This window comes from Tupaia chinensis, unplaced genomic scaffold, assembly GCF_000334495.1.
Source record: "Tupaia chinensis unplaced genomic scaffold, TupChi_1.0 Scaffold000706_1, whole genome shotgun sequence".
Lineage (NCBI taxonomy): Eukaryota > Metazoa > Chordata > Mammalia > Scandentia > Tupaiidae > Tupaia > Tupaia belangeri.
The window spans coordinates 6405308-6417694 of NW_006160229.1; the positions used below are offsets into that span (position 1 = coordinate 6405308).

Genomic DNA, 12387 nt, shown 5'->3' on the forward strand with positions numbered 1-12387 from the left:
TCATTGCTTCGAATTGAATTTTCATATCAATTTTTATACGTAACTTTTTCTTTTAACCACATGTTTTTGCTTGTTTTGCTTATTTCTCTTATCACAGGTATTGAAGCCTCTGGGTGACAATTTGATGGAGGAAAACATAAAGCAGTCTGTAACAAACTCTATCAAAGCAGACCTGACTAGCCAGATGTTTCATGCTAGATGAGAAAGGCAGGCTAATGGGCCAGTTGGTGGTGTGGTGATTAAGGTGCTGGATTCCCACATGGTCAGCTGCAGTTTAGGTCCTAGGCCTGGTGGCTTGAAAATCGCAACAAGTAAATAGAGAAATTAATGAAAAATGAAAAAGACAGACTGATAGTTCATCTCCTCATGGACGCTACTGTCTCTCTTTTTTTCATGCTTGTTGTACAATGAGAGCTCAAAATAAACTAAAGTTTACAACCACATGTAGAAGTAGTTTAGTATAGTTGGATTCACAGATGGCTGCCACAAAGTGAAAACTGTTTATTTTTTTTATTTTTTTTTATTTTTTTGAGATGTTTTTATTATAAGGAGCATGTGCTCGCCATAAAGACACAGAGAGAGAGACAGAAAGCGAGAAATCACCCCCTCCCCAGGGGGGATGGCCACGCTGCAATCCCTTCTCCTCCATTTTCCTCTCGGGATCTTGGGCACGCATACACATGCGCCCAGCGTGAGTTTAAGCCACCGGATCCGGGAAGCGAACCACGGTCGACTACATGGGAGTCCAGCGACATAGCCATTACGCTAGCTGCTGGTCCCAAAAACTGGTGGATTTAAGCATTTCTTTTTTTTTTTCTTTTTTGAGAGATTTTTGCTGTAGAGAGTGTGTTAATGGCTTTTCATGGAGATTGACTGAAGAGCATTAGTTAATCATGTGCTTTTGCACCATATTTAATTCTTTTTTTTTTCTTTTTAATTAATCTAATGTTAGTGAAATTTGTCTCCTGTAAAAATATTTTCCAATGAAATTTGTTTATGCTTTTGTTTTTTAGGTTTTTGCCTTAGGCAAAAGAGAGAAGCAGAGAGAGAGAAACCGAGAAGTCATCCCCCTCCTAGAGGGATGGCCATGCTGCAATCTGTTCTCCATTCTCCTATTGAGATTTTGGGCATGCATCTACATGTGCCTGGACTGATTTTCAAGCCAGTATGTGTGGGATTCGAACCATGGTTGACCATGTGAGAGTTCAGCACCTTAACCACCACACCGCAATATTTTAAGAAATCTATTTAAAGTCTCTTTAGCACAGTGTCCCATTGACATTTTAATTTTTAGAGAAGTTATGAATCGCTTTATCAAGAATAAGACCAGAATGACAATGAAGCCTGTACTGAGCCACTATATTAAAAGTATATATTGCTGGGGCCAGCAGGTGGTGTGGTGATTAGGGCTCTGGACTCCCACATGGCCAACCACGGTTTGAGTTCTGGACATGGTGGTTTGCTTTCTCACTTTCCCCATCTCTCTCTCTCTGGTGAACATACATGCCCTATAGCAAATTTTAAAATAATAATAATAATAGGGAACCAGCAGTTAGTGTAATGGCTATGTCGCTGGACTCCCACGTAGTCAACCGCGGTTCGTGTCCTGGACCTGGTGGCTTAAAACTCATACCAGGCGTGTGTGCGTGCGTGCCCAAGATCCCAAGAGGAGAATGGAGGAGAAGGGACTGTGGCATGACCATCCCCCCAGGGGGTGATTTCTCACTTTCTGTCTCTCTGTCTCTGTCTGTCTGGCGAGCGCACGCGCCCTATAGCAAAAAAAAAAAAAAACCTCTCCAAAAATAAAAATCATAATAAATAAGATTAAATATTTTAAAAACTATATATTATTTTACTGCCTTCAATCCCAGTATTGACTAAATGCATGATCAGAAACTTCACAGATATTACATGACAACTTTTTTTTTTATGACAACTCTTGTAGTCAAGAAAGTAATTCTGAGGTATATACTTGTCTTCCCTTTTACAATTTATGAACTTGCCCTAAAAGGTGATATATATTTGGGAAAGTTTAGCTTTCATGTACATAAAATATGCCATTAATTTTATTGGGGGAGAAATTCCATCCAAAAATGTTGTGTACAGCTATGAGTTAAGAGCGTCTATACAGTGTTTTAGCTTTTATTTTTTAAAAGCACATATAGAGCATGTATATGAACTATAAATATGTAAATATGAGTTTGTATTAAGAGTTTTATAGTTTATGGCAAAATCTAGATCTGTGGTAGGTTAAATACAGTCCCTGTGGAAAGAACGTCTGTGGCTCATGTCAGTGTGTAAATGCATAGACAATTTGAAATTTTTTAAAAAATATATTTGTGATTTTCCCCTATTTTTTTTGCCATAGGTGCATGTGCTGGCCACAGAGAGACAGAAAGAGACAATGAGAGGGAAAGTGAAAAATCACCCCCCCGGGGGACAGCCATGTGACAGTCCCTTCTCCAGTCTCTTCTCTGGATTTTATATACGCACACACATGCACCGGGTGTGATACTCAAGCTGCAACTTCTGGGACTTGAATCAGTCAGTCATTTGGGAATCCAGTGCCTTAACCACCATGCCGCCCGGTGGCTTCAATATATTTGTAATATTTATCTTCCTTGAGCACTGCGATATCACACCCCCCCAAGGAAATTCAATGGGAATGTTTATTGTGACTCTGTCCTCTGCTATATTTTAAAGTTATTTCCTGTCATTTATTTTCAATCATAATTAAAATTTTGTTGTATATATTTTAAAACCCCAATGACAGAAGTCCTAGTGTTGTGGTATCCACGCTACAGCCGATTTAGGGACACAGACAGGAAAGGGGACACATAGCTGGTCTGTGGTCCAGCAGAACTCACACTCAGACACTCAGATCTGGCAGCCATGTGTTACCCGCTATGCTCCCACCTCTGCAGACGCTTCTTTCCACCAGAGTCAATTCAGTGTCTCCAGGAGCAACTAGTGGAAGGGACTGCACTTTGCTTAGTAGTGTCCTCCGAGCAGGGACCTGTCTTTTTGGTGTAAGAATCTCCCTGTGGCTTCTCTGCCAGTGGAGTTTGAAGCCCTGCAGAGGTAGCTGAGTCTTAGCAAAGTTTGCCAGAGATGATGGTTTCTAAGCTTTTGCCTGAAGCCTCTCACTTGAGCATCCAGTAACTAGCCTTTTTGTTTTTCCCGCGACTGAGCCAGACAGAACAGTCTTGGACATATTTTTTTCATATGACTGAATGACTGAATGATAGTTGTCACCCTTTTCCCTTCTACTTTCTTATATTTTATTTCAGTCAACAAATTTGATCTTTTTTCCCCCAAATTTCAGAATTTTCTTGGCTTTGAATTTTATAATCAATTATAATCAATATTTCTTCCAGCCCCCAATTTACCTAAATCTTTGGTGAGGCACCTAAGGCACTATAGTTGATAGCGTGGGCTCTGCAGGCCGACCCTCTGTGTTCAGATTCTGAACTATGCTTACTAGCTCTGTTTGTTCAGAAAAAGAATAAATTCTAGTGATTTGAATGTACATTTGGGCTAGACTTACATCCCCAGTTCGCTCTATGTGCTTCATGTGGTGAGATGTTGAAGCATCTCCGATGCTGCTGCTGTTGTTGGTAGTGATGAAATGGTAGAATTATAATGGATATTTAAAAACTCTCCAGAGGGACCAGCAGTTGGCATAATGGATATATCATTGGACTCCTATGTAGTCAACTGTGGTTCAAGTCCCAGACCTGGAGGCTTAAACTCACGCCGGGTGCACGTGCATGTGTGCCCAAGATCCTGAGAGGAGAATGGAGGAGAAGGGATTGTGGTGTGGCCACCCCCCCCGGGGGGTGATTTCTTGCTTTCTGTCTCTCTCTTTCTGGTGAGTGCACACATCCTATAGCAAAAACCTAAAAACAAAACAAAACAAAACAAAACCTCTCCAGATACAAAGATAATAACAAGTAACATTAATAACAAGTAACATTTACAAGCTAATCTGTGGGATGCATTCACTCTTCTAAGCAGTTTACATTTGTGTGTCATTTAATGTTTATCTATTTTCATACCATAACGCATGTGCACTCATGGGAGAGAGACAGTGAGAGAGAAAGTTGAAATCACCCCCCAGAGAGGATGGCTGTGCCATAATCTCTTCTCCTCTTTTCTCCTCTGGGAATTTGGGCACACACACACACACACACACACACACACACATGCGCGCGCCTAGTGTAAGTTTCAAGCCTCTAGTTCCAGGACTCGAACTGCAGTCGGCCATGTGGGATTCCAGTATCTTAATCATCAGGCCACCTTTTGGCCCCCAGTTAATATTTGTAACAACCTGGGGGTGGATGGGAGGGAATCAAGGACGGGGGAGCATAAAACATTTAACGGACACAAAAATGGAAAATTATTTGCTGATGATGTGCTGGGAAAATCTATTTTGTATGTTGTAAAGATGTACAGTGATTAAATGTAAAAAATATGTAAGAAAATAAAAGGAAGAAGAGAGGAAAAAATGATAGCAACCCTATTAAGCAGACATTACACATGTCCTGATTTCACATATGAAAGCAAGTTCAGAAAGTTTAACAAATGTGCTCATGGCTATCTAGATGACAAGCTGTGATTCAAAGCCAGGCATTCTGGCCCCAGACTCTGTGCTCTTCACTTCTGCATTTAGCTTCCTTGGGCAGAGAAATAGTGGAACCGACATTTCAACCTGGGAACTCTGACTCCAGAATCCTGCCTACTTCACCACTATGATATGCTCTCATCGTCACTTGTATCTCATATCTAGCTCATTTAATTTGTAGATTTAGATCATTATCTATCATGGCTTCCTCTGGTAGGGTGTATTTGTAGTGTGTGTATTTGTTTTTGAGATCAATTCATGATACCTTTTGTCTACCCATCTCTTAGGTGACACCAGGTTAAAAACTGTGCAGGGAGTTGTGACACGTCTCTGCAGTGATTATGGCATGATCGATGAGTTGATCTACTTCAGTAGTGATGCTGTGATGGGCAATGTATTGCTGAAAGTTGGACAAAAAGTGACTGCAATAGTGGAAGAAGATGAAACAGCTTGCGGATTGAAAGCAGTCAAAGTAAGATTTATATGACTTTGGGGATTGCTTTTATTCCTGGGGGCCTTTCGACCTTGCTTCTATTTATTTAAACTCGTGAATGAATATAGAGAATGGAGAGTGGAATTTGAAGTCTAACTTTCTGGATTGTGTGGGACATCTTCGTAGTGGTTTCTGTTTACAAAAGTATAAATTTAGTATCCTTTTTTTAAGGTTTTTGTCATAGGATGCTTGCAGTCGTTGGCGAGAGATAGAGATGGTGAGAGGGAAAGTGAGAAATTGTCCATAGGGGGATGGACACAATCCCACAGCAATGCCTTCTCCTCCATTCCCCACCTGGGGTTTGGGGCATTCATGTAAATGCACCTGGGATGATCCTCAAGCTACCTAGCCCAGGGCTCAAGCCACAGTTGGCCATGTGGGAGTCCAGCATCCCAACCATCATACTACCTGCTGGCCCCTCAATAGCTTTCCCTTAAAAACATTTAAAATATGATAAATAATGGTACTGTTAGAGTCTATACCATCTTACAACTTCCTTTTCCACCTGTGTAATGATCTCTGCATTTGTTGAAGTGTAATTACTAGGTGAACAGACAAGCATTTAACGATTTTTAAAAAGTTTGTTTATTGGGGCCAGCTGGTAGCATGGTGGTTAAGGCAGCTGGATCCCACATGGCTGACTTCACGGCTCAAGTCCCAGACCTGGTGACTTGTGCAAGGCACGTATGCATGCATGCCTGAAATCTTGAGCGGAGAATGGAGCAGAAGGAATTGTAGTATGGCTATACCCCTTGTGGGGTGCTCTCTCACTTCCCCTCTTTTTCTTTCTCTCTCTCTCTCTCTGTCTCTCTTGGGCGAGTAAACATACCCTGTAGCAAATTTTAAGAAAAGTGTATTTATTTTTTGAGAATGAGAGACAAAGAGAGAACAGAGACAGATAGAGTTTCTCTCAACCAGGTCTTCACATGACGACATACCCTAGTCTCAGTTGGTGTGGATCATGGGCCAGATATGCATTTTAGTCATTTTTTACAAACAATTTTATTGAAATGTAATTTACCTACCATAAAATGATCTAGTTTTAAGAGTATAGTTCAGTGGGGCTAGCAGGTGGCATGGTGGTTTAGGCACTGGACCTTCACATTACCAACTGTAGTTCAAGTCCTGGACCTGGTGGCTTGCTTTCTCGTTTTCCCTCTCCCTGTCTCTCTCTGGTGAGCACATGAGCCCTATAGCAAACTTTTAAAAAAAAAATAATAAATAAATAAAGAGTATAGCTCGGGGGTGGGGGGCAACAGGTGGTATGGTGATTTAGGCACTGGACTCCCACATGATGATGGTTCAAGTCCCAGACTCAGTGGCTTGAAAATCACACCAGGCAAGTATGTGTATGTGCCCAGAATCCCAGGAGGAGAATGACAGAGAAGGAATTGCAGCATGGTCAACCTTTCTGGGGGGTGATTTTCCACTTTTTCCTCTCACTGTCTTTTTCTGTCTGTCTCTGGCAAGTGCATGCACACTATGGGGGGGGGGAATATAGCTCAGTGACATTTTTCTTTTGTTTTTCCTTTTTTTTTTTTTGAGTTTTTTGCTATAGGGTGCGTGCACTCACCAGAAAGAGACAAAGAGACAGAAAGCAAGAAATCACTCCCCAGGGGCGATGACCACACCACAATCCCTTTTCCTCCATTCTCCTCTCGGGATCTTGGGCATGCACACACACGTGCCTGGCGTGAGTTTAAGCCACCGGGTCTGGGACTCGAACCACAGTTGACTACATGGGAGTCCAGTGACATAGCTATTACACTAACTGCTGGTCCCACATTTCCAGTAAATTTACAGAATTACACCACCATTATCTCATTTCAGATAGTTACCATTTTAATGGATATAATAAAATCATGCTTAAACTTTATTGTACTGTTTGATTCTCTCAGTGGCAAGCTAAAAGAGCCTGTTGGCCACTATTGGCAAGCATAAAAATATTGTTAATCTTTTAAGTGATTGCCAGTCTGAGGAGTAGCAATCCATAACTTTATTTGTATTTCTTAAAGTGTTGATAAGAGTAAAGCAACTTCTATTTTATTAGAGATATTTATTTATTAGGGCCCTTAGAGCTCTTTGTATGTTCGGGAAACTACAACTTTGTTAAGAAACTTAGGCATTAATATTGTGCGAATATTTCTTCTAATACTTTTAACATTGTTTAATGGAAATTTTTATTGTTTTTGTTTTTGTTTTTGTCTTATTTTTGTTTTTGGTAGGAATTTAATTTTTGTATGCTATAAATGTGTCCATCATACCCACATGACTTTTGGTTTCAATAAGAATCCTTACAAAGCCATATTCCACTTCAAAATTTGCACATATATCACTTAGGTTTATCTTTGCAATTTATTTATTTATTTAAATATGAATATTCATGGGATCAGCAGGTGGCCTGGTAGTTAAGGCACTGGACTCCCTCATGGCTGACTGCAGTTCGAGTCCTGGACCTGGTGGCTTGCCTTCTCACTTTCCCTTTCATCTCTCTCTGGCGAGCACAGGTGCCCTATAGCAAAACTTAAAAATAATAGTAATAAATAAATAAAATAATAAAAAATAAATATAAATATTCAGTCTGAGATTGATTTGGATATAGCAATTGCGAGAAGGAGTCAGGTCTTGTCTTGCTAATGAATACTCTGTTATTCCCATACCTTTATTGCAGTAATCCACTTCTACTTATAGTTAAAATACTACTTGTATCATACACTACATTCTCACAATTTGAAATTGTGAGGAAATTCTCTTATGGATGTTAATTCGAATATGTTATCTAGTTCTGAAGGTCTGACCAAATGGTTTGAATTATTGGAGCACCATAACATATTTCATTGTTTGGTGGTCCGGTTTCCTTGTAAAAAATTTTGCCTATTTTTTTTGGAATTTTCCTGGCCATTCTCTCTTGTCGGTTTTACTGTTCTATTAAAATCATGTTTAGTGGCCACATTGCAATCTCTTTTCCTCCTTTCTCTTGGGATTTTGGACATGAATGTACATGTGCCCAGCGTGATTTTCAAGCCACTGGGTCTGGGACTTGAACAGCAATTGACCCAGTGAGAATCCAGTGCCTTAACCACCATGGCACCTCCTGGCTCTGGGATTTTAAAAATTTGTATGACTTTGCATTTATAGATTTAATTTAGGGAGATCTGACATGATCTTTTTTTTTCTCTCTTAAAAAGCATGTCTCTCCTCTTTATGCTTCTGAATTTCTGAATTGTTTTACACTTTTCTTTGAAAAAATTCTGTATAGTGCCTGCAAAATTTATTTCCCAGATTTTTTTTTTTTAGTTTGCTATAGGGCATGTGTGCTTGTCAGAGAGAGAAAGGAACAGAGAGGGAGAGTGAGAAATCACCCCTCAGAGGAGATGGCCATGTTGCATTCTCTTTTCCTCTGTTCTCCTCTCAAGATTTTGGGCATGTATGCACACATGCCCGGCATGATTTTCACGCTACTGGATTCAGAACTAGAACCTCTCAGTTGGCCATGTAGGACCCAGCAGCCTTACCTTCCATGCCATTTGCTGTCCCATTTCCCAGATATTTTTTTTAACTGCCAGAGAGTCTGTATGGACAGAGAGGGAGAGTGAGAAAGCACCCTACAGTGGGGTGTGGTAGTGTCACAATCCCTTCTTGATTTTTCCATCCTATTAGGATTTGGAGTATGCATGCACACATGCCTGGTATGTTTTTCAAGCCACTGGGGCTAGGATTTGAACTGTGTTTGAACACGTGTAATATGGCTCCCTTAACTACTAGAGTATAGGGTTGCTTTCCTGCCCAATAGAAACGTTTGGAAACTATGGACTTTATAATATACTGACAGTGGCTTATCATTTGTTATCAATGTACTGTACCAATGCAGTACGCTAGTAGGGGAAAGTATGAATGGGAAGGAATATATGTGGAAATCTTCTTTCTATGCTTTCTGCTCAGTTTTCTTAAATTACTTTTAAAAATAACGGGAAAAGATTAAATCAGGGCAATTAGTATATTGTTAAACTGAGCTAAACTGGCCTAAGCTAGCCTCTGTACTTCGGTGATAAATTTGGCCCAAAGCAGTCTCCATATGAAGTTTTAACCTGGCAACCCAGCAACTGAGCCTCAGCCAATCATAGAAGCCAGGATTTAGCCAATCACAGGCTGCCAACTGTTCAGATCATGACCACATCTGACAAACGACAACCAACTGTAGCCAGTCAGGTTGTTTTTTTATGTCCCTTAGTTTTTCTCTGGCTATAAATCTAAGCTACTGATGGGGTTGGGCAGAACGTTCTCAACTAACTTTGATGAAGTGTGCTTTCCAGTTCTAGAACCTCTCTCATACATTTAGTATGCTAAATTTAATTGGTCTCTGAATTTTTTCTAACATCATCACCTCAAACCTTGGTCCTTAGATGTTGGGAATGGTAAAAATCCTCTTTTAGCTGTTCAGAGATACACGGTAACATAGCTATAACCATCCCACTATACAACACTAGAAATTATTCCTTTTACATAGCTATAATTTTTATGTATAATTATTATGTCAATTAAAAATTCAGCTGATAAAATTTTTAAAGAATTAAAGGGAAGGGGTCAGCAGGTGGCATGGTGGTTAGGGTGCTGGATTCTCACATGGCCGACTGTGGTTCAAGTCCAGGACCTGGTGGCTTGAAAATCACAGCAAATAAATAGATAAATAAACAAATAGATGTTGAAAAAAGAACAGAGTGAAAAAGATATGATGCTCAGGCATTATTTTAACAACTCATGTTTGTCAGCTGAAATATGCTCACCAATGTTTATTATACTAGTTTAAACTATTTCTTGAATAACTAATTTCAGAATATGTTGCTGATTTTTAAACTTTTGTTGTGTTTGAAGTATCTGATTTGTTCTTTTAGGTGGATGCTCTCTGTGATAATTTTCATGGTGATGGACCATCAGACTCCCATACAAGAACTACATTTGGCTGTATTACCTCTCTAACGGATAGTGCTTACAACATTAATCACACAAGTTACTTCTCTCTAGATGTTGTTTGTAAAGGTACAATTTATATTTTCTTAAATTTAAGATGAGGTCTTACCTATTTTAAAAATTATGTTGATTAGATTTGGATGTGGGTAAAAGCATCAGTTCTCAGGTCAAATTTAGAGCATGATTTTGATGAGAGGACTTTAGTACTAAAAGTACATTTTCAGTATACTTGGCTTTAATCAGTGGCTCTTTACTGTTTGAAGTGGACCTTTGCATTTGAGAATGATGTATAGCAAGGGAAAGATACATAAAGATACATATAAATATAAAGATTTTTTTAATCCTATAATTAGTTTCATTTTAATTTATTGGATATAGTTACTAATATTTGAGTAATTTAAAATTCACTTAAGTATAGAAAGCAGATTAGTGAAGACCTCTTGGGGGAGGTGACACTTGAGCTGAGACTGGAAGGATACAAAGGATCCAGCAGGAAAATATTCCAAACCAGGAAGAGCTGATGTAAAAACCCTGAAGTGGAAAAATCTGACATGTCTTAGAAACTGGGGAGAGGACACGGTGGCTGGAGTGTGATGAGTATGTGTGCTGTGGCTTTAATGGGGGATGAAATGGGATGGGGATTGTCAGTGCCTGTAGGATCCACATGGTGTATTAATAGAATCTGGTCCTATGTTAAATACATAACTAATACTCTCAGGTTGAACCTTATCAAGACCCTTCTGAGGGGGACCAGCAGTTAGCGTAATGGCTATGTGGCTGGCCTCCCATGTAGTCGACCGCAGTTCGAGTCTCGGACCTGGTGGCCAAATAACAATCCCTTCTCCTCTGTTCTCTTCTTGGGATTTTGTGCACGCATACACATGTGCCCAGTGTGAGTTTCAAGCTGCCAGGTCCAGGACTTGATCCATGGTCAACTACTTGATAGTTCAATGACATAACCATTACACCATCTGCTGAGGCCATAAAATAAATAATTCTCTAATTTTTTAAAATATGACTGTATTGGGCTAGCAGGTGATATGATAGTTAAGGCACTGGATCCACATGGCTGACTCCACTGTTCAAGTCCCGGACCTAGCAACTTGACAAATACACTGGGTGCATATGCGTGCATGCCCAAAATCCCAAGAGGAGAATGGAGAAGGGACTGTGATGTGGGTATCCTCCCCTGGGGATGATTTCTCACTTTCCCTGTCTCTGTCTCTCTTTCTCCAGCAAGTGCACATGCCCAAAAGCAAAACAAAACAAAACAAAAAGAACAACAACAAAAAACTTTAAAAAATTTTTTTAAAGTTTATTTTGATACAAAAAATTTTAAATCCATGCATAGTTTTTTTCATACTAGACATTTTGCATGAACTTTTAAAAAAAATAGAATCCTTTTTTTCTTTTCTTTTTTTTAAAAAATTTTTTAAAAAGTTTTTATTTATTTATTTTGCGCATATATGTGCCTTGTGTGTTTCAAGCCACTGGGTCTGAGACTCCATCTGTGGGCAGCTAGGTGGGAGTCCAGTGCCATAACCACTATACTACCTTTTGGCTTCTAGAATTCTCTTTTTTTTTTTAAACAAAAGAAAACAAAACAAAAACAAACAAGTTTTCTTACTTTCATAAGACTAAGAAACTGAGAGAGAGAAAGACAACCCTCCTCACAAGTCTCATGAATAGGTCAGCTGGGGAATTGAACCTATGGTCATCCCTATGGATTCAACATAGATTGAGCAGCATCTTACCTCTGCATCACCAAGCTGGCCTGTCCATGAACTTTTTGAAGACCCTTTGTACACTTTGGAGTTATCAAGCTTACGGATATTATGTAAAGCCATGTAAAAGAGGTATTAAAAAATAAAACAGAGAGAGACAAGAGATTCAATGCATGTCTTGAATCATTCTGAAATTTAGTGGTAATGGAAATGTGGAATAAGGAAAGGAGTATGGATGAATGAAGAAATTCTGGGTATATGGTACAGAAATGTTTAACTTTAGTAGATATTGCCAGTGAAGTGTTTGTAGCAATTTATATTTCTAGTATCAGTATATGAGAATTACATTTGCTCCAAATCCTCCCTAGTACCTTTATATCTTATGACAAACTTTTAAATTATTATAAAAACTAAATACTGGGGCCTGCAGGGGGCATGGAGGTTTAAGCACTAAATCCTATGTGGCCAACTCTGTGATTCAAGTCCTGGATCTGATGGCTTGGAAACCATGCATGCATGTCCAAAATCCCAAGAGGAGAATGGAGAAGAAAGGACTGTGGCATGGCCATCCCCTCTGG

The 12387-nt window shown here is 39.5% G+C and overlaps 1 protein-coding gene across 1 annotated transcript in view; it reads left to right on the top strand.

Moving 5' to 3' along the window:
- LOC102474613 (cancer/testis antigen 55-like) overlaps positions 1-12387 on the top strand; it is an 18018-nt gene that overhangs the window by 3165 nt on the left and 2466 nt on the right. Inside the window, exons 2-3 of the mRNA XM_006160729.1 lie at positions 4912-5096; positions 10010-10154. Coding sequence (XP_006160791.1) covers positions 4912-5096; positions 10010-10154 — 330 coding nt within the window. The remainder of the gene's footprint in view (positions 1-4911; positions 5097-10009; positions 10155-12387) is intronic.